Below are 26,650 nucleotides of genomic sequence, written 5' to 3' on the forward strand. Positions count from 1 at the left end.
ACCCTTATGTATATGACACGAGGATGTTCTCAAATGGAGAGGGAGGGTACGGGGGTTACTAGTGGGAAAAGACTGACAATATTTAAACACCACATGAAGGGGAGGGATAAAACACAACAAGAGGGGATAACCTGGAAGACTAAGCAGGGTTTAAAGTTAAGGGGCGCACTTCCACAAATTAGATGAGTGTTATTAAATGTATGACCCTAAATGTAAAGGGCCTTAACTCCCCAGGTAAACGCCAACTCATGCTCAAAGAAGTGCAACGCCTAAAAGCAGACATAACATTCATTCAAGAGACCCACTTGCTACAGTCAGCTGAGCGGCTCTGTCAAAATACAAGACATCAGGTATTCTGTGCATCCAACTTACTAGAAAAGAAAAAGAATGGGGTCATGATCATGCTATCCCAAAAATATTCATGGCGGGTCCAGAGAATGATCAGGGACAAAAAGGGCAGGTATCTGTTAATGATAGTGCGAGTGGAGGGGGAAACACTTACACTCCTAAACTTATACGCACCTAATGACCAGCAGGGTGCATTCTGTCTGGAACTATCAGCGCTCCTCTCCCAGCACATAACGGGCATCCTATTAATAGGTGGGGACTTCAATCTGACGCTGCACCCAACCATAGATAACACCACACAGGGGGTTCGCTACTCACAATCCGCTCGGTCTCAGCTCCACAAATTTATGAGGCAATGGCATCTAGTAGATATCTGGCGACATAGAAATCCCCAAACGAGAGGATACACATTCTATTCGGCAGTCCACAACTCATACTCTCGCATAGATTTTTGGATGGGCCCACCAACCTTAATGACTGATATCATAGATATTCAGATACATCCGAGAACATGGTCGGACCACACACCAATGGTGCTAGAGGTGAAGCTGAGGGTTCCGAGCCCTGAGGCGCCGCAGTGGCGCTTCAATGACAAATTATTAACAGACTCGGCTATCGCTACTAGTCTAGAAGTGGCCATTAAAGACTACATCACCCTTAATGATAATGGAGAGGTGACCTCAGGAATATTGTGGGAGGGCTGCAAGGCAGTGATAAGAGGGAAAGTAATAGCTCTACAGGTACATCTTGCACGCCAGACACGAGAAAGGACCCAACAAATACACACAGAGCTGACCACCCTCAGTGCACAAGAAGCCCGCCAGAGAGACAAGGAGAAAATACAACACCACATGCATGCATTGAGGATGGAGCTTAGGGAAATCCAGATGGCAGAGATAGCAGAACAACTCCAACGGGTGCGACAGACGTACTATGAATATGGGAACAAGCCCTCTCGGCTAATGGCATTTAAGTTGAAAAAATGGTCTGCCAACACACATATCACAGCCATACATGACAAAGAGGGGAAATTATGCACCACACGAGAAGATATTCGGGCAGCCTTCACAAATTTCTACACAACACTCTATCAGGCCGAGGGAAACTCGGATCCGCAGGAATCCGAGAGATACCTAGCGCAAGCCAAGCTTATAAAATTAACTCCACCAGAGGAGGAGATGCTCTCAGCCCCCATTACATATGACGAAGTGGCATGGGCAATTAAAGAACTACCTAATGGGAAAGCACCGGGACCAGACGGGTTCACAAATAAATTTTACAAAAGATATAGCAAATGGCTAATTCCCCTACTGGTCCGGGCATTCAACGAGTTGGAATTCCAGGGGGAACTACCTCATTCGTGGAGACTGGCAGATTTAGTGGTCCTTCGCAAGCCAGGGAAGGATCCACAGTTCTGCGGTTCCTACCGCCCAATCTCCCTTCTAGGCTCTGACTATAAAATCTTCACCAAAATACTAGCTAAGAGACTACAAAAGCTAATGCCGAAACTAGTACAGGAGGATCAGGCAGGATTTATCACAGGCAGACAAGCAACTGATAACATTAGAAGGGCACTCCACTTGATGCACGAGGCACGAAATACCCGACAACCTATGTTGCTTCTCTCGTTGGATGCCGAAAAGGCGTTCGATCGGGTTAGCTGGGGTTTCATGTTCAAGGTCTTAGAGCATATGGGATTTACAGGTCGTTTTACAACATGGCTTCAATTGATTTACACCAGACCAATGGCTGCCTTAAGGATCAACGGGAAAAGTTCAGACCCGATAATACTAGAACGGGGGACACGCCAGGGCTGTGCCCTATCACCACTATTATTCGCTTTGACAATGGAGCCACTAGCCCAGCATATCCGGCAGGACCCACATATACATGGCATCACTGTGGGGGGTGTGACACATAAAATCATGTTATTCGCCGATGATATTCTACTAACCTTAGTAGACCCGAGCGACTCCATGCCTCAGATAATGCAAGAACTAAACCGATATGGCAAATGCTCTGGGTTTCGAGTGAATATGGACAAATCAGAAGCTTTAGGGCTGGGATTAACAAAGAGAGATGAAGCTTTAATACGACAACAATTCCCGATCAAATGGGTCACGAGATCCCTTAAATATTTAGGAGTACATTTAACACCCAAATTGACAGACTTATATCAAGCTAATTTTCCCATGAAACTCAGGGAACTATTTGAAGATCTAGATAGGTGGGAGGGCCTAGAACTATCCTGGCTGGGGCGAGTGGCAGCGATAAAAATGATGATCCTACCCAAATTGCTATATTTGTTTCTTGCACTGCCCCTACCAATGCCGAAGGGGTTCTTTAGGCAACTCAAGCGGAAGGTTTTCGCATACATTTGGCAGCATAAACCGCCCAGAGTGAAGGCAGCTATACTATATCAGCCCAAGAAGCTGGGAGGGATGGGAGTGCCAAATTTTACACTATACCATCAGGCGGCACAGCTACGTGTGCTGGCGGGATGGAGCGCTGGTAGTGCAAAAGCATGGCTCCAGATAGAGCAACACTGGATGGGTCTAAACAATTTGGGCTCTCTACTATGGATACCAAAGGGCCAACTACGGACATATATTAAGAGAGCCCCCCCAGCGGTGCAATACCCTTTACAGACATGGTTAGCCATTAGGGGGAAATATCTTCCTAATCGCTGTTGGTTCCACCAAATGGCAATAAAAACGGCCCCAGGGTGTCCACTAGGGATGGATAATTTAATATACAGACAATGGGAGAAGAGAGGTTTGAACACACTGGGCCAACTATGGGACGAGGGTCAGATGTTCTCATTCATGGAATTACAAGAAGATTATGGGCTACCACTATCACATCTGTTCCACTACACTCGCATTAGAGACTATATAAATAAGAGAGCCAAAACAGAATTACGTATAGAAGAAACGACCCTAGAAAGAGCAATGAGAGTGGGAAGCCACAGGGGATGTATCTCTCGCATATATGCTTCACTGCTTAATGACAAGGGACCCATACTATATTATATACAACGCTGGGAACGAGTCTTGCAGGTTACCATAGATTACACACAGTGGGAAAAAGCATTGAACCACTTGTTGCGGGTTTCCATATCTAGCTCAATGATTGAAAATAGCTATAAGATACTATATCAGTGGTACTACACGCCGCAGAGACTGGTAAAAATGTATGGACAGGGGTCTGCACAGTGTTGGAGAAACTGTTCAATGGTGGGGGATATGTTACACATCTGGTGGTCTTGCCCTAAGATTCAAGCATACTGGACAGAACTGTTGGACCTATTTGCTATAGTGACCGGGGTAAGATACCCTACTAAACCGGAGATTTGTCTGCTGCATATCAGACCCCCGGGAATGCGGCTGTCGGTACACAGGCTTACAACAGTTTGGATGGTAGCGGGAAAAATCACACTGGCATCAGCGTGGAAAAGCCAGCTGGCTCCACCAGTGATAAAGGTGATACACAAGATGGACTACCTCTACCAAATGTCCAAAATGACAGCTATACGATTGGGACATGTAACAAAATTCAATATACAGTGGGAACAATATCAAGCCTGGCGATCACAAAATGGGATAGACTTAGATGCACCTAAACTGATTATACCAAGACTATGACTGCTATAATACAGTCCTCATATTACGATATTCCACTGGTAACAAGGGGGGAGGGGGGTTGATGGGAAGGGACAGGGGGGAGGGGAGGATTGGGGATACACCGCTTCTTGTTATTGAAGTTCAAACATTCTGTATGTGATACATGACTGTTATAAAGAGGTTGTCAATATGTAATTGTTCAAAAACTTTAATAAATAAATATTTGAAAAAAAAAAAAAAAAAAAATACATGGTGAAGAAGAATACATTCTTGTACTGCATAAAGGTTCCTGAGTAATGAATTGGATTGTAATATGTATTAAGTCATTGGCTATAAAGAGATCCTATTCAACTTAAGGTTTAGAGTGGTAGTGCTTGATCATTGAAAGCAAAGAGGTTAAGCAGTCATGCAATAGAAAGTTCGGTTTTGAAAGGTCGTGTATAATGTTGTTATATAGTGTTTAAGATGGGTGTTTATTGTATGCCTAATTGAAAAGATCTGTTTTCAAAAGCCTTCGGAAGACGGTTAGGTCTTTCATTGTCTTTATGGTCTTCGGTAGTGCGTTCCATAGCTGCGTGCAGATGTATGAGAAGCTAGTCGCATATGTGGATTTATATTTTAGTCCTTTACAGTTAGGATAGTGGAGATTGAGGAATGTGCGTGATGATCTTTTTGCATTCCTAGTAGGCAAGTCTATAAGGTTCGACATGTAGGTCGGGGCTTCTCCATAGATGATTTTGTGGACCAGTGTGCAAACTTTGAACGCAATTCGTTCTTTTAGTGGGAGCCAGTGTAGTTTTTCTCTTAGGGGTTTGGCACTTTCATATTTCGCTTTCCCAAATATGAGTCTGGCTGCTGTGTTTTGAGCTGTTTGAAGCTTCTTAATGATTTCTTCTTTGCATCCGCCGTAGATGGCATTGCAGTAGTCTAAATGACTTAGCACCATTGATTGTACTAGGCTGCGGAATATTTCTCTTGGGAAGAAAGGTTTGATTCTTTTAAGTTTCCACATTGAGTAGAACATTTTCTTTGCTGTATTTTTCGCATGGTCTTCGAGTGTGAGATTTTGGTCAATTGTGACTCCCAGTATTTTCAGGCTGTTTGAGACTGAAAGTGTGTAGTCTGGGGTGTTTATGGTATTGGGTTTGTTTGTGTTGTATGGTGAGGACAGGATGAGACATTGTGTTTTTTCTGCGTTTAGCTTTAGTTGGAATGCGTCCGCCCATGAGTTCATTATTTGGAGGCTGTGTGTGATTTCATTTGTGATTTAGGTAATGTCTTGTTTGAACGGGATGTATATCGTGACGACGTCTGCATAGATGTAAGGGTTGAGTCCTTGGTTGGATAGCGATTTGGCTAAAGGTATCGTCATTAGGTTGAAAAGGGTTGGTGAGAGCAGTGATCCTTGTGGTACTCCACATTCAGGTTTCCATGGTGTTGATGTTTTTGAGTTTGAAGTCACTTGATAAGTTCTTGCTGTTAAGAAGCCTTTAAACCATCTTAGTACGTTTCCTCCAATCCCGAAGTAGTCTAGTATATTCGGGAGCATTTGGTGGCTGACCATGTTGAATGCACTGGACATATCAAATTGTAGGAGTAGGACATTGTTTCCAGTTGTTTAAATTTGGTTATGAGAGTGGTTAGTGCTGTTTCTGTACTATGGTTGGATCGAAATCCCGACTGTGATTCATGTAGTATTGTGAATTTGTTTAAGTAGCTGGTGAGTTGTTTGGTTAGCATACTTTCCATTAGTTTTACTATCAGGGGGATGGATGCTACTAGTCGATAGTTGGTTGTGTCATTTAATTTTTTCTTTAAGTCTTTGGGTATGGGTGTAAGTAGTATATTTCCTTTGTCCGTGGGGAACAGTCCGTGTTGTAGCATATAGTTCAGGTGTGACGTAAGATCTACTATGAAGCGCTTGGGGGCGACTCCTATTAGGCTACTGGGGCAGACATCCAGTTTGGAGTGGGTTTTGGAGAATTTGTTGAGTGCTTGAGTGATGGTTTCTTCGGTTAGTAGATCGAAGTCATTCCAGGTTCGGTCTGCTGGGTATTCGCCAGGGGTAGGGTCCAGGCAATCCATAAATTTTTCGTGATCAGTGGTGTTGAGTGGTAATGTGGATCGTAGTTTTATAATTTTCTCATCAAAATATTTGGCAAGTTGGTCTGCCGTTGAGGTGTCTGTACTGACTGTGGTAATCGGTGTGGTGTCTGTTAATGAATGACCCCCTATCTACCACAGGTCCAGTTTTGTACGAATAGGTCGTTCACGTTAACCATTAGTAAATGATCCCCCCTTAATTCACAGGGCTGGCCCAACTTACTACTACTACTAGCATTTGTATAGCGCTACCAGATGCACGCAGCGCTGAACATTTGACATAGAGAGATAGTCCCTGCTCAAAGAGCTTACAATCTAAGAAAAAATTGCTTATATTGGTGTGGATTTTATTATTTTAAATAACTTGCATTTTTATGTTTTAGTATATGCACCAGTTAGAGTGGTTAAGTGGTTTTAATTTTGCATATAATGGAATACACTTTTGATGTTAACAAGCTATCTCTGTTCCCTGCCAGATCATGGTCCTGGTATTGACATTTTTACTCCTGGCAAACCTGGCGAGTTTGATTTGGAAGGAGGCATCTGGGAAGATGAAGATGCTCGCAACTTCTATGAGAACATGATTGACTTGAAAGCTTTTGTACCAGCCATCTTATTTAAAGATAACGAAAAAAGTTTTCAGAGCAGGGACTCCAGCAGAGAAGATTCAAGAGGTAGAGACCAAAGACAGCAAACATTAAAGTGCACTAAATGCTTATGTCTGTTTATGCTTATTCTTATTCTGAGTATTGCCGGGGTAATCTTGTGCAGCAAAGACCATTAAAGTGCTGGAAACTAAAAAGGATCAGACCCTATTTCTCATCAGAAACATTCAGTTGGTACAATCATTAACATTATCCCAATTCGATTATTGTAATGCCATATATGCTGGCTGTAAGGAATACCTGTTGAAAAAAACTCCAAACAGCTCAAAACACTGCAGCCAGGTTCATATATAAAATCTCTAGTTTTGAAAGTGCCTCCCCTTTATTAATCAAATTACACTAGCTTCCCATCAAAGCGAGAATCACCTTCAAATTATGTACCTTTATCTTTCAAATCCTAAATGGCACAGCTCCAGACTATATGGTACCATTAATCAACTTACCTCAAAGAAACACTAAATATGAGGCAAGAAACTATCTCGGACTACACCTCCCAAATTACAAAAAAGTGGTCTACAAAACTGTCCACTCTGCAGACTTCACTTACCTAGGAACCAAATGGTGGAACTCCTTACCACCCAAAAAAAGAAATATACAGGAATATACTAGATTCCGCAAAATCCTCAAATTGTTCCTATTCAAACAAACCCTCACAAAGAACGACCATTTCCTTGTCACTTGCAGCAGATGAATCCAGGAACTAATGGGTTAAGTCCGCCTACCAGCAGGTGGAGATAGAGATAAACAAACTAAAGGCAGTGATGCCAGAGGGCCAGCTCCTTCCTCAGTTAGTATGCCGCTATCTCAGCAGGTGGTGGACAACTTTTTCTCCAGCCTGGGCCCAAGGCCTCTGAGGGTGCTCGTGGGCCGGTGGCCTGTTTGAGCCGGGGTGGCGGACTGGTGGTGTCCCCTTTGGCAGCATACACAGTTGCTGGGTCCCTGCTGCACCTCAAATTCCCTCTGAACAGGCTTTTGCTGTTCCTTTCCTTCCCTGTTTGTTTCTGCCTCCTCACTAAAAAAAAAGAAAAAAAAAAAAAGAGAACCATAGAATTTATTTAAAAGAGAAACAGAGAAGCACAGGGATGTGTGTTTTTGCTGAGAGCAAGTTTGTGTTACTGCTGTCCGAGTCCTGTTTTCTGTTGCCTGCTTGTCTGAGCCTGCCTTGAAGTGGAGTCAGAGAGTTCTTTTTTTTCTTCGGCTCAGTTGTCAGTTCCCGCACTTTCCTGGTCCGGGGTAAATCCTGCTGGGTTCCTGTTCGGGGACGGGCGAAGTGGGAAACGGCGTTCGGCGGCGGGCCTTTGCAGCGCAGGGTGCACTGATTTGGTGGGACTCGACGGAGCGGGGTCAAACCCCCCCCCCGAGCGTGCATTCCCGCCCAGAGCCTGGCGATTCTTGCGCCAATTTGCGATCGGTCGCGGAGCTGGCTCCGGTAGCGGATTTGGGCAAAGCTTCTTCTCCGCTGGTAGGGGAGTCGTGGGGGGGGGGGGGGGCCCATCAGGCACTGTGGGCGGTGGTGCAGGTGCCATGGCTGCGACCTCCGTTGCGGGGGAGGGGTTTTTGCCAGAGTTTATTTTGCTACTCCAGCAGGCGTTTTTGTTGAAAAGGGCCTTGCCCCCCCCCCCTCATGCAGCTGCACAGCTTCGACCTTTGATTCTTTCAGAGAGTCTGTGGGTAACCAGGAGATTTTGGGTTTTTCCCCAGAGGATTTCTCCTCCCTTAAAAAGCCTAGGCTTTCTTTGGGTTCTAGGGAGGGGTCCTGCATATGGTCGCCTGCAGCTTCCTACGTGGTGGCTCTCTCGGAGCAGACGGGGGTAGAGGACGTGAAGGACGGTGTCCTCACTGACCAACCGGAGGACTCTTCCGCCATGAGGATTTTCCATAAGGAGGAGTTGTCCTCCTTGATCTCTCAGGCGCTGGAAGCCCTGAATATAGAGGATCCTGAGGTTGTGGCTTCTCAGGCGGTCAATCCCAAGATGGCTAGTACCAGACGACCTTCTAAGGCCTTTCCGGTACATGAAGCTATTGGAGTTGATTTTGGCCCAATGGGCGGATCCGGATGGGGGACTGAAAGTATGGCCAGGCTATATCTGGTTTCAGCGGATCGTTTAGAGCAGTTTGCTCTACCTAGGGTTGATGGCCTGGTGACGGCAGTCACTAAGAAGACTACTCTTCCAGTGGAAGGTGGTGTGGCACTTAAGGATTTGCAAGACAGGCGGCTAGAGGCCTCTTTAAAACGTGCCTTTGAGGTGGCCGCTTTGACACTTCAAGCTTCTGTTTGTAGTTCTTATGCGGCTAGAACTTGTCTCAGTTGGCTACATTCTGTCATGGATTCGATTTCGGAGTCTGATATGCCGGGAACTCCTCAGATGTCGCTAATGGATATTGGGCTGGCGTACTTGGCGGATGCCTTGTATGATTTGGTCCGTGCTTCGACCAACTCATGGCGTTGACAGTTTTGTCTTGGCATCTTCTGTGGCTTCGTCATTGGGCCACAGGTATGGCCTCTAAGCAACAGCTCCTTAAATTGCCTTTCCGAGGGAAATTGCCTTTTGGGGAAGACCTAGAAAAGTTTGTTAAAGATTTGGGGGATTCCAAATCTCAGCGTCTTCCGGGGGATAGACCAAAGTCTACTTCCAGACAGGGAGCCTCGTAATCACGTTTCAGAGAGCCGCGACAGTATCGCCCAGGGCGGTCCAGCGCAGCCTTTCAGCGTCCTCATTTTGGGCAGCATTCTTCCTTTCGCAACGAGAAGCATCCGGCTGGACCCCCCTCTCGTGATGGGGCGCAGGTCCACTCGGGAGGAGAGCAGATCAGTGGTCGGCTTTCTCTGTTTCTTCCAGAGTGGGCCAGAATTACTTTGGACCAGTGGGTCCTCGATGTGGTGCAAGAAGGTTACAAGCTAGAATTCTTCTCTCCCGTCACAGACTTTTTTCTGGAGTCCTGCTGTGTATCGCAGGCCAAGAGGACAGCGGTTCTGCAGTGTTTGCGAGACCTGCTAAGGATAGGGGCTATATTTTATTGCTTTTGTATCCCACATTTTCCCACCTATTTGCGGGCTCAGTGTGGCTTACAATACATTGTGAATGATGGAAATACAATGTGTTAACAGTACATTATGAGGAGTTATGGGAAGACAAAGTCAAGTCAAAACATCATTTGGAGCGTAGAAACAATGGAATGTTACAATGGGGAAAAGATAGGGCGATAGAACAATAGCACGAAAACCTTAGAGTATAACAATTTTATATGTTGGTGGAGTATTAATTGTGGAGAAAATACGGGGTAAGAGAATTCAGAAGAGGGTGTATTGATGCATTTCTGTTAGTGTGTGTGGACTTCATGTGTTTTGATCCTTGCAGTAAATTTTCTCGAAGAGATAAGTCTTCAGTCGTTTGCAGAAGTCGGTTAATTCGTAGATCGTTAGTACATAAGTACATAAGTAGTGCCATACTGGGAAAGACCAAAGGTCCATCTAGCCCAGCATCCTGTCACCGACAGTGGCCAATCCAGGTCAAGGGCACCTGGCACGCTCCCCAAACGTAAAAACATTCCAGACAAGTTATACCTAAAAATGCGGAATTTTTCCAAGTCCATTTAATAGCGGTCTATGGACTTGTCCTTTAGGAATCTATCTAACCCCTTTTTAAACTCCGTCAAGCTAACCGCCCGTACCACGTTCTCCGGCAACGAATTCCAGAGTCTAATTACACGTTGGGTGAAGAAAAATTTTCTCCGATTCGTTTTAAATTTACCACACTGTAGCTTCAACTCATGCCCTCTAGTCCTAGTATTTTTGGATAGCGTGAACAGTCGCTTCACATCCACCCGATCCATTCCACTCATTATTTTATACACTTCTATCATATCTCCCCTCAGCCGTCTCTTCTCCAAGCTGAAAAGCCCTAGCCTTCTCAGCCTCTCTTCATAGGAAAGTCGTCCCATCCCCACTATCATTTTCGTCGCCCTTCGCTGTACCTTTTCCAATTCTACTATATCTTTTTTGAGATACGGAGACCAGTACTGAACACAATACTCCAGGTGCTGTCGCACCATGGAGCGATACAACGGCATTATAACATCCGCACACCTGGACTCCATACCCTTCCTAATAACACCCAACATTCTATTCGCTTTCCTAGCCGCAGCAGCACACTGAGCAGAAGGTTTCAGCGTATCATCGACGACGACACCCAGATCCCTTTCTTGATCCGTAACTCCTAACGCGGAACCTTGCAAGACGTAGCTATAATTCGGGTTCCTCTTACCCACATGCATCACTTTGCACTTGTCAACATTGAACTTCATCTGCCACTTGGAGTGCAATTTGATACGAAGCAGGGGAAGGTGTTTCTCCCCGAGGGGCGAAGGATCAAAATTGCTTTCTCAGGTATGGACCTTATTGAGTCGTCGCGGTCCCCGAGTGTGGGACTGTGTTTAGCTCCTTGGTTCCATGACGGTGACCTTAGAGGTCATTCCATGGGCAAGGGCTCACATGCGGCATCGTCAGAATTTCCTTTTGAGCAGATGGTCGCCAACATCGCTGGATTATCAACAACGCCTTCCTTGGTTGAGCCGGGCCAGGGACAGTCTCGCGTGGTGCCGCCGGTCAGCCAATTTGCAAAAGGGTGTTTCTCTGGTGGCTCCCAATTGGGTGGTAGTCATGACTGATGCCAGCCTTGCGGGCTGGGGAGCCCATTGTCTTCATTGAGTTGCCCAGGGATCGTGGACCCCTCTCGAAGCGACTTGGCCGATAAATTGTCTGGATTTGCGAGCAATCGTGAATGTTCTGCGGAGTTTTCAGGACCTTCTGCAGGGGCAGGTGGTTCGTGTATTCTCGGACAACACCACGACGACGGCCTACATCAATCGGCAGGGGGACACTCGCAGTCTTCCCTTGGCAGTGGAAGCGTCTTGTCTTCTAGTATGGGCGGAAGCGCATGTTCAGAGTCTGTCAGCAGTGCACATTGCGGGTCAAGACAATGGTTAAGCGGATTTTCTCAGCTGGACTCTTTTGGACGCAGTGGAATGGATGATGTCAGACTCGTCTTTTCGGCTGATCTGTCAGCGTTTGGGAAGACCAGTAATGGATCTCATGGCCATGGCTTGCAGTGCCAAAGTTCCCCAGTTCTTCAGCCGCAAACGGCAGCCAGGATCCGCAGGATTGGACGCTTTTCTCCAGTCATGGCTGGAACAACAGCTACTGTATGTTTTTCCTCCGTGGCCTCTGATAGGGAGCGTTCTTTGCCGCATAGGGCGGCATCGGGGGTCGTTCGTTCTAGTGGCCCCAGACTGGCCCCGACAGCCGTGGTATGCAGTTCTCGTTCGAGCACACTCAGAGCCACCATTGTGACTTCTGGTGACTCCCAATCTGCTGCATCAAGGCCCAGTTCAGATGGAAAATCCCTCCCGCTTTGGTCTTAAGGCCTGGCTGTTGAGAAGGCGGCAGCTGAGGAAGAAGGGATTTTCAGGACCAGTCATTGCCACTCTTTTTGGGGCACGGAAGCAGTCTACTTCAGCAGCGTATGTGCGAGTGTGAAAAGCTTTCTCGGTGTGGTGTGCTTTGCGTGCTGAATCGCCTTTTCGGGTAGACATTCTGGTTATTCTGGAGTTCCTTCAGGATGACCTTCAAAAGGGATTGGCATATAATTTCCTTCGAGTGCAGGTGGCCGTGCTAGCTGTTTAGCAGCTCACTCTGATGTGGTCCGTTTCCTACACGGGGCTCTTCGGCTTCGGCCTCCTCTGCGGCAGCCGTGTCCAGCATGGCATTTGAATGTGGTACTGCGAGCCCTCCAGGCCCCACCGTTTGAGCCGTTGAATAAGGTTTCTGAGAAGGATCTAACACTTAAGATAGTGTTTTTGGTGGCCATTGCTTCGGCTAGGAGGATTTCTGAAATTCAGGCTTTGTCTTCCAGAGATCCTTTTTTGCAGTTTTCTGAAGCAGGGGTGTTGATTCGGACGGTGCCGTCGTTTCTACCTAAAGTGGTTTCGGCTTTCCATGTCAATCAGGCGGTTTATCTTCCGTCTTTTCGATGAGAGGATTATCCGGGGGAGTTTGCCTCGCTACGTTTTCTGGACATGCGGAGAGCCTTGTTTCGTTACTTGCAGATCTCTAACGAGTTTCAACGCTCGGATCATCTCTTTGTGCTCTTATCGGGGTCGAAAAGAGGTGAGGCGGCTTCTAAGACTTCCATTGCTCGCTGGATTAGGGAAGCCATTGGAGTGATGTATCTGCTACAAGGGCGGGCGTCTCCAGTGGCCCTGAAGGCGCATTATACTCGGGCACAGGCAGCTTCTTGGGCGGAGGCGTCGGTCTTATGTCTGGAAGAGATTTGTCGGACGGCTTCTTGGGGGCGTCCCGTCATACTTTTGCGAAGCATTACAGACTAGACGTGTCTGCTCGGGAGGATGCGAGTTTTAGGGCGGGAGTGTTGGCGCGGGGAGCGTCGCCTTCCCACCCTACTTAAGGAATGCTTTGGTACATCTCACTAGTTCCTGGATTCATCTGCTGCAAGTGACAAGAAAGGTAAAATTATGTCTTACCTGATGATAATTTTCTTTCCTTTAATGCAGCAGATGAATCCAGCGGTTCAGTTCAGCCGGCGTTTTTTTCATTTTCTGCGCAGTGTGGCTATTTTTTCCTTCTGGGTTCTCTTTTGCAGAGTTCAGACAGATATGGGAACACGGAAAGGATTCCGATTTCTGGATCAAGTTGCCGTTATTTCGAAGTTCTTATTTGGTTCTCTGGTTGTTGTTGGTTTCATATTTTTGGTCTTGGCAAATGCTTACGAATGACATTCTAACTGAGGAAGGAGCTGGCCGTCTGGCATCACTGCCTTTAGTTTGTTTATTTCTATCTCCACCTGCTGGTAGGCGGACTTAACCCACTAGTTCTTGAATTCATCTGCTGCATTAAAGGAAATAAAATTATCAGGTAAGACATAATTTTACCATCTCGTAAGTACATAAGTATTGCCATACTGGGAAAGACCAAAGGTCCATCAAGCCCAGCATCCTGTTTCCAACAGTGGCCAATCCAGGTCACAAAGACCTGGCAAGATCCCAAAAAAGTAGAAAACATTCTATACTGCTTAACCCAGAAATAGCGGATTTTCCCCAAGTCCATTTAATAATGGTCTATGGGCTTTTTCTTTAGGAAGCCGTCCAAACCTTTTTTAAACTCCGCTAAGCTAACCGACTTTACCACATTCTCTGGCAACAAATTACAGAGTTTAATTACACGTTGAGTGAAGAAATATTTTCTCTGATTCGTTTTAAATTTACTACATTGTAGCTTCTCTTTGCTTCGTGTACAATTTCTCATTCATAATAGATTTTCTAAATGTTAAACGTCCATAGGTATCCCAGTATGTTTATGATATTGTATTGTAAAATTGGATTCTTACAACAAATTTCTTTATGTATCCTGTACTGTTTATTGTAAGCCACATTGAACTCAAACTTGTTTGGGATAATGTGGGATATAAATGTCACAAATAATTAAATTCTTTGATTAGTAATTGAAATCACCCATTATTATGCTGTTGCCCAATTTGCCAGCTTTCCTAATTTCTGTAAACATTTCATCTGTCTGTTCATTCTGTCCTAGTGGACAGTAGTACAGTCCTACAAGAGAACTCCTTCCCTTCACACATGAAATTTCTATCTGTAATGAATCCGTGCTGCTATTTGTTCCATGTAGAATGTCTGTTTTGTTTGACTCGATTCCCTCTTTTACATATAGTGCCCCCACCCCTCCAGTTTGATTCTCTCGATCATTGCAATATAATTTGTAACCTGTTAACACAGTGTCCCATTGATTGTCCTTCCACCAAGTCTCTGAGATGCCTATTATATCTACCTCATCATTTAGTGCTATATATTCTAACTCTCCGGTCTTATTTTTTAGGCTTCTAGCATTTGTATACAAATTGTGTTTTTTCCTTGCATCTACAAGCTGCTTAGAAGTTGATGCGGATAATATGCATCCTTTACACTGGTCTCTCCTTAAACACTCCAGGCTTTCTTTCACCATTGTTGAAACCGGTCTGTTGGGGTTCCCTAAATGTCCTTTTTCAATAGTATCCTTCAAGAATACTCCATACCGAGCCATGCGCTCCTGGGCGATGGTTGGCTTTCCCTTCCATTTTAGTTTAAAAACTGTTCTTTTTAAAAGTTAATGCCAGTAGCCTGGTTCCATCCCTTTTAAGATGGAGGCCATCCTTTCTGAATAGCCTCCCCCTTTCCCAAAATGTTGCCAGTTCCTAACAAATCTAAATCCCTCTTCCCTGCACCATCGTCTCATTCATACACTGAGACTTCAGAGCTCTGCCTGCCTCTGAAAACGCTGCCATGGAGGATCTGGAATTCTGCTTTCTACCTAAGAACTTAAATTTGTCTTCCAGAATATCCTTCCCACATTTTCCTATGTCATTGGTACCCAAATGTACCAAGACAGCCAGCTCCTCCCCCGCACTAGCTAAAATTCTGTCTAGGTGATGCATGAGGTCCGCCACCTTTGCACCTGGTAGGCAAGTGACCAGGCGATCCTCATGTTCATCAGCCACCTAGCAGTCTACATGCCTGATGATCAAATCACCAACTACAACTGTCCTAACCCTTCGTGCCTGGGCAGAAGTTCTTGGAGACATATCCTCAGTGTGAGAGGATATTGCATCCTGTGGTGGGCAGGTCCTGGCTAAAAGAGAACTTTCTACTTCACCAGGGTGATGCTCTCCTTTTAGGAGACCTTCCTCCAAGGCAGCACAGAGGCTGCCAGACGAGGTGGGACTTCTCTACAGCGTCTGTGTAAGTCTTCTCTGTGTACCTCTGTCTCCATCAGCTCCTCCAAGTCTGATACTCTAGCCTCAAGAGAACTCGTTCTCGGAGAGCTAGGAGCTCTCTTACATTGGACACACACGTATAACCTCTCGCCAACTGGGAGGTAATCATACGTGTGGCATTCAGTGCAAAAGATTGGTTAGCACCCCTCTTGCTGCTGGACTGCTGTCTGCATCTTAGTATTATTGAGTTTTTTAATAATTAGGTTAAATAAAAGAGCCTTTAGATTATATGGTATATTGTGTGATTTATTTAGTGTTTGCTTCTCAGAAAGTAATGAAATGTAGTTAAAACACTTAGAGAACTCGTCTCATGTTATCCTAATTAGAATAACTGACTATAAATGAAGAGTTGCACTAGGGGTAGGTGGGTATGAAGACTGAACTAGGCCCTGTTAATGATGTAGGCTATGGCAGAATGTTAAAGTTTTAAAACTATATAGGGAAAAGGGTTTTATACTAAGCTGTGCTGCAAGCTAAAGTTAAGACTGTAAACTGGGGTTTCCTGTGACTATCAGTTTTAGTGCCCTGTATATCTAGTAGCACAGTGAAAAAAGTTATTTTTTGTATAGTAGTAGTTCTTGAAATCTTTCTTTTCTGACTTGTGAATTTATATACATAGATCATAAATTGCAAGACAGCACTATTTCAGCTCTTTCTTTAGTATTTCTGGGTTTCCCATTATGACACTAGGACCAGAAGAACAAGATAGCCACTATAAGAGAGCATTTTCACCATCTCATTATAATTCAACATTATGGACGGAAAGAGCAGCGTAACTGTGAGAATAGATTCTGTTTTTAATACACGAAAGAAGCCAGCATCCCTGGAAAGTCATTTTCTTTAGAAGTGGTGTCTTTGAAATATGTTTCGTACCAGTTCTACATTTAAAAAAAAAACCCAGTATACTAAAGGGTTTTACGCATTTTGAGGGTAGCTTTATAACAGGGTATCTGGTTTAAGAGAGCAAATAGGCACGTAGGTGCTATTTTATAAAGACACATAGACACCTACCAGCAAAGTATGTGCCCTTATGTCATGGCGTGTACTTTTATGCTTCCCGATATTTTTTTGAGAGGTTACATATGCAAATACTCAAAAATGATTTCATAAAATTACCCTTTTTGTGTTAATGGGCAAAAATTCTTCCCATGTCCGACCACCAAAGCGCAATATTTATGAAGACAGTCTTGGATTTCAAAGAACTGAACAGGGTTTAATACATTGCTGCATGTGGCAACCAGCTCACCATTCATTAAACTATTCTTTTTTTAATCTAGATTCAAAAGATGGTAAAGATAATAAAGATATATTGGCTACAGAGGAGCTGGAACTGGAACTTGAAAATTTGGAGATCACCGATGACACCTTGGAGTTGGAGGGTGCAGATGAGGCAGAAGACCTTGCCAAAAAACTTCTGGATGAGCAGGGTAAATGGAAGGATTTTAATCAGGATTGTTGCTTTTCATCTGGACAGGCTTGCTTTTATGTTTTGGGTTCACTTTACAGTAGTTTCTTTAACAGCCAGAGAAATACCAAACTGCTGTAGCAAGTGGCAGGTTCTTGCTCTTCATCATGAGGGCAGAGGCTGTAAGAATCCTTACCCGTCTGTGCATCTCTTACCAGGTGCAGTGGGATCATGGGGGAAACGTCAAAACTGTACAAGTACCAGTCAAGCGTCCCCCTGGCACTGTCATCTTAGACCTTTTTATACCTTAATTTATTCATGTATGAATGGACATTGATCATATTGTTCTTGTCTTTGCTTTTTTTGAGGTTTTCTGCAGCTTGCCTGTTAATGTCACAGAATCTTGTATGTTTTTTTATTTTTAACTTATGTACATTCTTAACATAATATATTTAAGAAATATCTTAAATATGGAAACATAAATCCCAACCAAGAACACACCAGCTCCAGGGATAATCAAGAGAGAAACGAGCTGCTTAATTTGGTAGAAGATTTGGTGAACAGATCTCGCAGAGACAATCTGCGGTTTCGGGGGATTCCCGAAGTAGTGAAGTGTAAAGATTACACTAAGACATTTGTCGAGCTCTATTGAACTCAGAGTTTCAAGAGGCAGATTCGTTTGACATGATTCCACTTAAGTTGGACAGAGCGCATAGAGGAGCTGGAGTGTGCAAAGACAAGGCACCAAGAGACATTATTGTATACTTTCAAGACTTTACTTTAAAAGAGGAAATATTGCACAGAGCTAAGGGTAAAAAAAGACTTCCACTGGTACAACTGTAAAGTTTTGGTTTACCAGGACTTGGCACGCAGCACCTTACAAGAAAGATGTGATATTTCACCCGTGACACGCTATTTGTAATCGGGTGATCACCGCTATTAAATGATTATTTCCTTTTGGACTGCTTTTTACGGTGAATGGCAAAATGCAGAGGACTACATGCAGAGAGGCATGGAGAGCATTAAAAGAACTGGGTTGTAAGGATTTACTGCCACCAGAAACTAATTCATTAGCAAATTTGCCTTGTTTTACAGAGGTGGAGACTTTGCTAATTACTGCTGTTGATGTGATGAGAAGAAGTATGGACACTAACCAGTGTTTTTGCTTGGTGTCCTTAGATGTATCTTTGACTTTTTATTCTCCAGATATTGTTTGTTGAGGAATTTACAGAGTTTTTATATATAGGAGGCTGTCAGGTTCTCCAGGATAGTCTGGAATCGTGAGCCCTTGGGCTGCTTGAGGGAAGCGGCAGCAGCTGGTAAAAACCCACCAACTAGGACTGGACAGGATACAGGATTCTCAAGCAGGATACAGGAACTAGCATGACTGGAACAATACTTCACCTGCGCTTGACCGCTGTTCCCTAGGGGTTGAGCCCCTAGGTGCAGGCAGCCGGCAGGACGTACTGGACGGAGTGGATCAAGACAAACTTGACTAGGCTGGGTACAGGATACAGGGTCTCAAACAGGCAGAAAACAAACAAACACAAGCTGGGCTAGAACAGGGTTCAAGGTACAAGGTCTCAAACAGGCAAGCAATACAGACTAAGGACACTAATCAAGAAACAAGGCTAAACAAGACAAGGCAGAAGTGCACTAATCACAAACACCAACCTGGACCTTTGGCGTTGCAAAGGCAAAGCAGAAAGTTTCCAGGTGGCTAATAAGCCCATCAGCAGCTGAGGCTCAGCTGCAGCAATCTCAAGGCAGCTAAGGGTGAGGCTAGCTGCCAAACTTCCAAGCAAGATTGGAGGGCTAAAATATCTGGACCGGACCGAAAAGAGAGTCTGGAAAGTCTGGCAGCCACCGGTTCTGGCTACCTTAGGGCGAGAGGAGCATAAACCAAGAAAACAGTCACAATCGTGACAGAGTGGTTTATTTCATACCTCTTTGGATGTTCTATGCAAGTGTAAAGTGGTGGTTCTGTGTCATCAGTGGTATCTGTTTATAGAGGGATATCACAGGATTTGGCATTGTCAGCTTTGCTCGTTAATATTTATGTAGTTTCATTAGGGCAAGTGTTGAGAAATTGGAAGTTTTATATCACTTATATGCCGATGATGTTCAATTTTTCTTCTGGATTACTTCTTGGGACGATCAATTGGCAGCTCAGGTGCAGGATTATATGAGAGAAATTGGGAAGTAGATGAATATGAATAGATTTGCATTGAATGTTGCAAAAACTGAGATTATGATTGTGGTGAATGATGTGGGAGAGTTATGGCCAAGGTCCCTTTGTATTGATGAAATTGTATTGCCAGTGAAGAAGGAAATGAAACTGTTGGGTGGTGTTCTGGATGCCAAATTGACTATGAGAGAGCAGATTGCTATGGTCGTGCAGACATCTTTTCATCAACTTCGCTTATTACATAGGTTAAAACCAGTGTTGACTGATGAATTTTCAAACTGTAGAACAGAGTTTGGTACTAGTAGATTATTATTATTTATGGCATTTATACCCCACGTTAACCCGAAATAGACTCAAGTTAAATGTGGCTTTCAAACAATAAAGTGAATAAAACATAACAATGTACAGAATATAACACAAATTACAATAACTTCAAGAAGCAAATTAATACATGTGTAGTAAGTAACCAGGGATTTTAGACTATCTCAAGGACAAGGATGGATAGCTGAGAGCATAATTAGGCAGGACTAGATGGGAAAGAAGACAAAATGAAATTAAGAAAAGTGAATGGATAAAGTTCAAATTGAGTTCTTTGTATTCAGAAAGGCCAGACTGAAGATTACTGCATTGTATTCATGAATTCCAAATGTGCGGGTGAAAGCTTTGGAAGTTATTCAAAATTCTGCGACTAGATTGCTAGCACATCCAAATTTAATCATATAAACTCAACTTTGAAACAACTTCACTGGTTACCAGTGAAATACAAGATACAGCATAACGTTCTGTCCATCATTCATCAGCCTTTGTCTGGAAAACTGCCTTGGTATTTTACAAATGCCTTGCATGTTTATCGTCCTAAGAGGACTTTGAGGTTAGAGACTGAAGTGCGGCCCAATGTGGAGGCAGTGACCAGTGTACATTATGCCAGGACAAGAACGTCAGCCTTGTCAATGGCTGGACCACTTTTATGGAACATGTCAGGGCAGTTGCACTTAAGTGCAAGTTAGATCCAATTTAAAAAGTTGTTAGAGACTCATTTTTTGTGGAGGCCTTCTTTTGAGAGATGTAAGTTAACAAATGATACCACAATTCCACTTTAGTGTGAAAAGGCTTTGTAACTCTGGAATTCGTTGCTGGAGAACGTGGTGAAGGCGGTTAGCTTAGCAGAGTTTAAAAAGGGGTTGGACGATTTCCTAAAGGACAAGTCCATAAACCACTACTAAATGGACTTGGGAAAAATCCACAATTCCAGGAATAACATGTATAGAATGTTTGTACGTTTGGGAAGCTTGCCAGGTGCCCTTGGCCTGGATTGGCCGCTGTCGTGGACAGGATGCTGGGCTTGATGGACCTTTGGTCTTTTCACAGTGTGGCATTACTTATGTACTTGCTTTTGAGTATTAGCATTTTGAATGGTAGTAAGCAGACTAGAAAAGGATAATGTGTGACTAGCACCATTAATGTTGGATGAGTAGCACCAGTGATTTGTTTGATAAGTGTGTATTACATATGGTGTTTCTTTTATTGTGTATGTATTTGATGTGAACTGCTTAGGATTTAAGCGGATTATATATCTTTGAAAGAGAGAGAAAGAATTGGCCTTCTCTCGTTTGATAAAACTTGTTCAAATGCCTTCTACAGTGACACATGGCAAAGTAAATGCATAATAAATGGAAGCTTCTTTAGACTCTAATGAACATGGAGAAATTAGATCTTACCTGCTAATTTGCTTTCCTTTAGTCCCTCCGGACCAGCTCAGAATGCAACTGATGGGTTGTGCACGCCTTCCAACAGGTGGAGGCTGAAAACTCTGAATCTAGAGAGAGCCAGTAAGAGCCTTGGAAAACTGTAACTAGACTCAGTATTATCCTAACAAAGCAGAAGAAGAAAGGAGAATAAATGTATTCTTTTTTAACCGGGAAACTTGAGCAGCCACCAAGGACATAGTCCCATTGACCAGAGGCCTCATGATTAATGTGCCTGTATCATCGCAAGCATAACTGCGGAATACAAAGTAATTTGCATTTTCATTTTTCTTTTCTTTTTTTAATTTTTAATTTTTAAATATGTAAACAATAAAAGCAGCAAACATTTAAAGCAGCTCCGTGGAAAAAAAACTATGCAACAAAAACAACCAGACGTCATTTCAGCAAATACTGAGCAGGAGGGAGCTGGGCCGGTTTGGAGGGACTAAAGGAAAGCAAATTAGCAGGTAAGATCTAAATTTCTCCTTCCTTATTGTCCCTCCAGACCGGCCCAGAATGCAATTGATGGGAAGTAACAAAGCATTATCTTCATGGGAGGGACCCTAGCAACCCGCCGTCAGAACACGTGCACGAAAGACAGCTTCCAGACGACATTGAACGTCTAACCGATAATGTTTCGAGAAGGAATGCAAGGAGGACCACGTAGCCGCCTTACACATCTCCAAAGGGGGCACCAGGAAACGCTCCGCCCATGACGCAGCCTGACCTCTGGTAGAATGGGCCTTTACTCCATCCGGGATAGGTTTCCCAGAAAGCAAGTAAGCGGAAGCAGTCATCTCCTTAAGCCACCTAGAAATGATAGGTTTAGATGCAGCCAAACTTTTTTCCGGGAGCCTCCTGTCAGCAGAAGCAGACTGAGTATCTAAATTCTTCAGTTGTTTTCAAATAGTGCTTCAAAACTCTTCTGATATCCAAACACCGTAAGTGACGCTGATCCTCTGAACCGTAGGAAGAACCTAAAACTGACAAAACTACCAACTGAGACAAATGAAAACATGAGAAGACTTTAGGGAGAAAGGAAGGAACCGGGAGTAAAACTACCCACTCATTAGAGAATTCCAAAAATGGAGACTGACAAGAAAAAGCCAGCAACTCCGAAAATCTTTTAGCCGAGGCAATGGCTACTGTTTAAGTGTTAATCCCTTCACAGAGCAGGATGCCAAGGACTCAAAAGGTAGCCTAGTACAATAGCCCTAGAAGGAGGATGAAGAAGACTCGCTCCCCAAAGGAACCGAGAGACATTCGGATGGCTAGATAAGGTCTTACCCTGCACACGCCTCCTAAAAGATAGCGTCGCTATTTGAACTTTAAGAGAAGCCAGCACCAGGCCTTTATCAAAACTGTGCTGCAAAAAATCTAAGACCTCAGCCACCAAAACGTGAAATGGAGCAATGTCATGATCAGAACACCACGCCTCGAACACCTGCCAAGTTATGATTTAATTAAGAGAAGCAGAATGACGACCAAAGCATCATGGCAACTACATTGGCAGAGTAACATCTCTTTGTCAACCTAGCCCGCTCAACAGCCAAGCTGTAAGACAAAATCGAGCTGGGTCTGGATGAACCACTGGTCCTTGCATTAATAGTCCGTGAGACTCTGTCAACCTGAGCAGAGGGCCGACGCAAAGGCACACGAGTTTGGCATACCATAGCCTGCGAGGCCAATCTAGAGCTTATCAAGATTACCAGACCCCTGTGTACTTCGATTCTTTGAATTAGACGTCCCAGAAGAGGCCATGGAGGAAAGGCATACAGTAGCCCCAACTGCCAGGGCTGGAGCAGAGCATCTACCCCGCTCGCTTTGAGGTCTCACCTTCGACTGAAGTATTGAGGAACTTTTGCATTGAGATTTTAGGCCAAAAGATCCATGATGGGGAGCCCCCAGCGACACACAACCGCTTGAAAAGCTGTTGCTCTGAGAGCCCATTCTCCTGAGTTCAGAGTGTGACGACTTAAAAAGTCCGCTTGAACATTTGCCATCCCCACTATATGAGACGCCGAGATAGCTGATGCTTGACTCTCTGCCCAACTCATGAGCTGAGCTGCTTCTCGTTCCAATAGAAGACTTCTTGTTCCCCCCTGCTGATTGACATACGCCACCGCCATGGCATTGTCTGATAGGATGCGCACCGGTTTGCCTACCAGCAGAGAAAGAAATGCTTTCAATGCTAACTGAATCGCCTTGGTTTCCAAGAGGCTGATCAAGCAGGAAGTCTCCGTCCGAGACCACAGGCCCTGTGCATACTGACCTTGACAGTGAACTCCCCAACCTTTGGGCTGGCATCTGTTGTGATTGCTATCCACTGAGGAGGGTCCAAAGGCATTCCCTTGTCCATGTTGGGTGTCCAAGGCCACCAACAAAGGCTGCTGCATTCCCGAGCACTCTCAGGCAATTTCATCAACAGGGATTCCCTCTGCGGAGACCATCTGAAGAAACCTTTGTAAAGGCCTCATATGCACCCTGGCCACAGCACCGCTTCTGTCATTGCTGCCATAGAGCCCAACACCTGAAGATAATCCCTTGCATAGGGCACTGCCTTGTGCAAGAAAGCATAATATTGGGCCTGCAACTTGTGAATCCTGGACTGGGGGAGGAATACTCGACCCTGAGCCATGTCGAAGGAAACCCCCAGGTAGTCGAGGGACTGAGACGGAACTAGGTGACTCTCTTGAGAGAGTTGACCACTCACCCAAGGGATTGCAGAAAGTGAACCACTCGACCTGTGACCTGCAAGCTCTCCTTATATGACTGCTCTGATCAGTCAATCATCCAGGTATGGATGAATTAAAATGCCGTTGTTCCTGAGAGCTGCAGCCATCACAGTCATCACTTTTGTGAACATGTGAGGTGCTGTAGCTAGACCGAATGGAAAAGCCCAAAACTGGTCATGCTTGCCTAAGACCGCAAAGCAGAGAAAACGCTGATGCATGGGCTGAACTGGAATATGCAAGTACGCTTCCGTCAAGTCCAGCGTAATCAAAAACTCTCTGGACCTGACTGCCCCTATGACTGACCATAGAGTCTCCATATGAAAAGAGCAGACCTTGAGGGCCCAAGTGACAGCCTTGAGAGCTCCAGAATTGGACGGAAAGTTCCTTCCTTCTTTGGAACGAGAAAATAAAGGGAATAATGACCTTGTTTGACCTCCGAGGAAGGGAACCAGACAAATAGCTTGTAAATGGAGGTCTTTCTAGAGTATCCTGCACTGCACCCACTTTGGGACAGGGAGATTCCAGAAAGGCGTCTGGAAGATGCCGCGCAAATTCTAAGGCATACCCATCTCAAATAACCTCTAGCACCCACTGATCGGTGGTAATCTGGGCCCACCACCAATAGAACTGTGTTAACCGAGCTCCCACAGGAATTAGAGGCTGGACCCGGACATCCTCATTGGGCAGGACGAAAGGAGGATTGGAAGGAAACTCCTGACTCATGGCCACCTCTGCGAGTCCCCTGAAAGGACTGCGCTCTCTAAAAAAAAAAAACCGGGACTGCTGAGCCGGAGCTATTCTCCCTGGCCTATACTGCCAAAAATCTCGCCTGCGCCCCTTATTAGACAGCAGGGTACAACCCGACCCCTGAGATCTTTCTTCAGGGAGCCAAGGCACTTTAGTATCTCCCAGACTGTGGACTAACTTGTCCCCAAAAAGAAAAGATCCACGAAACGGGAACTTACTCAACTTCAACTTAAATGCTGCATCTGCAGACCAACCGTGCAGCCACAGCAAGTATCTAGCGGCTACACTTAAGGCCATGGACTTGGACAAAGCTCTAAGCAAATCATATAAGGTGTCTGCCAAAAAGGCGGAGCCCATCTCAATCTTTTCTACTTCAGCATCTATTAAGACCAAAGCATCCGAAGCTCTATCCAAAACTTTCTCACACCAGCAGAAACATGCTGTAGCCACCAAGGAACCACAGAGAGCCACCTGAACCGCCAAGTCGGAGACATCAAAACTGCTCTTTAAGAGCGCTTCCATATGCCTATCTTTGAACATCCTTAAGAGCCGTGCCCCCATCCACGGGGACTGTATTCTCTTAGTAACCGCTGAGACCACTGCGTCAACCACAGGAGGCCTAAGGAGGGACTTGTCAGCATCTGGATAGAGGCGAACCATAGACCTAGCGAGCCTAAAGGGGGAGTCAGGCACATTCCACTGAGCCTTAATAATATCCCTAATATTCTGATGCATAGGAAAGGTCTTACCTGGTTTTCTAATACCTTTCACCAGAAGATTCACTTTATGGCTCTCCACAGCCATGGATGTTCCTTCTCAAAATGCAAGGTATTAGCCATCAAAGAAATAAGCTCTTGCAAATCTTCCTTGTGGAAAATCGGACTGCAGAAGGGTCATCTCCTGAGAGAAAAGACTCCTCACCTGGTTCCATCATACCTTCTCCCATATAGTCTGCCCCCTCCAAAGAGGGCATTTCCTGACCATGATCGGAAAGCAGATCCTCCTCTAGGTCCCAGGACCCCCTGGGATGCCTCTCCAAGCCCTGTTGGGCACTGGTAGAGCTAAATCTGCTTGCTCTAAAACTGGGGACTGCAGAGCAGGAGGCCAGTCCGCCGGTACTGCATGAGTTAAAATGGCAGCGTTTCCCACCATTACAGAAGCCGGTACTGAATCTGAGCTGCCCAAATCCCTCTGAACCATGGCCGCCGCCGTGGAGGATGGAGCAGGTCTCGACGGATCAGCTTTCCCGTCATTGTCCACGGTGGTGCAAAATTTGCAGACTCCAGTAGCTCATGCCGCAGACACACTGAACACTGTCTGAGTTTCTTCTATGTTGGCATTTAAAAGCGCTGGTGCAGCTGTTTTTTTTTGTTTTTTTTAAACTCTGCTGAAGTAAAACCGCAGACAGAGGCAAACACAGAGCTGCCCTGCGTGTTCGCTCCTTTTTTATTTATTTATTTTTAAGCGGCTGCCTCTTCCAAAGCCTTCAAACACTCTTCCCTTGAAGAAGTTGAGGTTAACAACCTGCAGGAGAGGTAATGCACAGCAGGGAGACCGAGGGGGGGGGGGGACTTGTGTACCCAAGTGTGACACCCCCGAGGCTTCAGGAGACCCTCACAGGTCAGCCTCCAGAACTGCAAGAAGCACCGGGGCACAGAATATATAAAACACCTCAAGGAAAACTTAAGATACACTCTACTCCCCAAACAAATCCCCTATATAAAAAGAGTAGAGATAGAGACACAGAAATGGCTCACTACCTTCCACCTGCTGGAGACTGATAATACTGAGTCTAGTTACAGTTAACCAGGGCTTTTATTGACTCTCTCTTGAGTCTGAGTTTTCAGTCTCCACCTGCTGGAAAGCATTCATAACCCATCAGTTGCATTCTGGCCAGTCCGGAGGGACGCTAAGGAAACTGAAACTGAACACGGTGCTTTGTTTTGGCTGTTTCCTATGTGAACAAATACATAATAAAATCCTATTCACTTTCTTCTAGAACAAGAGGACGAGGAAGCCAGTACTGGATCTCACCTAAAACTGATAGTAGATGCATTCATTCAGCAATTACCCAATTGTGTCAACCGAGATCTCATTGATAAGGTGCAGTAGCAAGCCAAGTCTTACTCAATTTGAAAATGGCTGTGTAAAAAATTATTTATATATATATATGACCGTGTACAAAATTGTATTTATATATATATATATAATCACACACACACTAGGGTTGATAATTCTCTCACTTCACCAA

At 44.8% G+C, this 26,650-nt stretch overlaps 1 protein-coding gene across 2 annotated transcripts in view; it reads left to right on the forward strand.

Moving 5' to 3' along the window:
- Window positions 1-26,650, forward strand: part of UPF2 (UPF2 regulator of nonsense mediated mRNA decay) — a 148,205-nt gene that overhangs the window by 38,991 nt on the left and 82,564 nt on the right. For both annotated transcript variants that reach the window (XM_030216003.1, XM_030216004.1), the window contains exons 7-9: window positions 6,551-6,748; window positions 16,857-17,006; window positions 26,399-26,502. In XM_030216003.1, the coding sequence (XP_030071863.1) occupies window positions 6,551-6,748; window positions 16,857-17,006; window positions 26,399-26,502 (452 nt within the window). The remainder of the gene's footprint in view (window positions 1-6,550; window positions 6,749-16,856; window positions 17,007-26,398; window positions 26,503-26,650) is intronic.

This window comes from Microcaecilia unicolor, chromosome 10 (genome assembly GCF_901765095.1).
Source record: "Microcaecilia unicolor chromosome 10, aMicUni1.1, whole genome shotgun sequence".
NCBI lineage: Eukaryota > Metazoa > Chordata > Amphibia > Gymnophiona > Siphonopidae > Microcaecilia > Microcaecilia unicolor.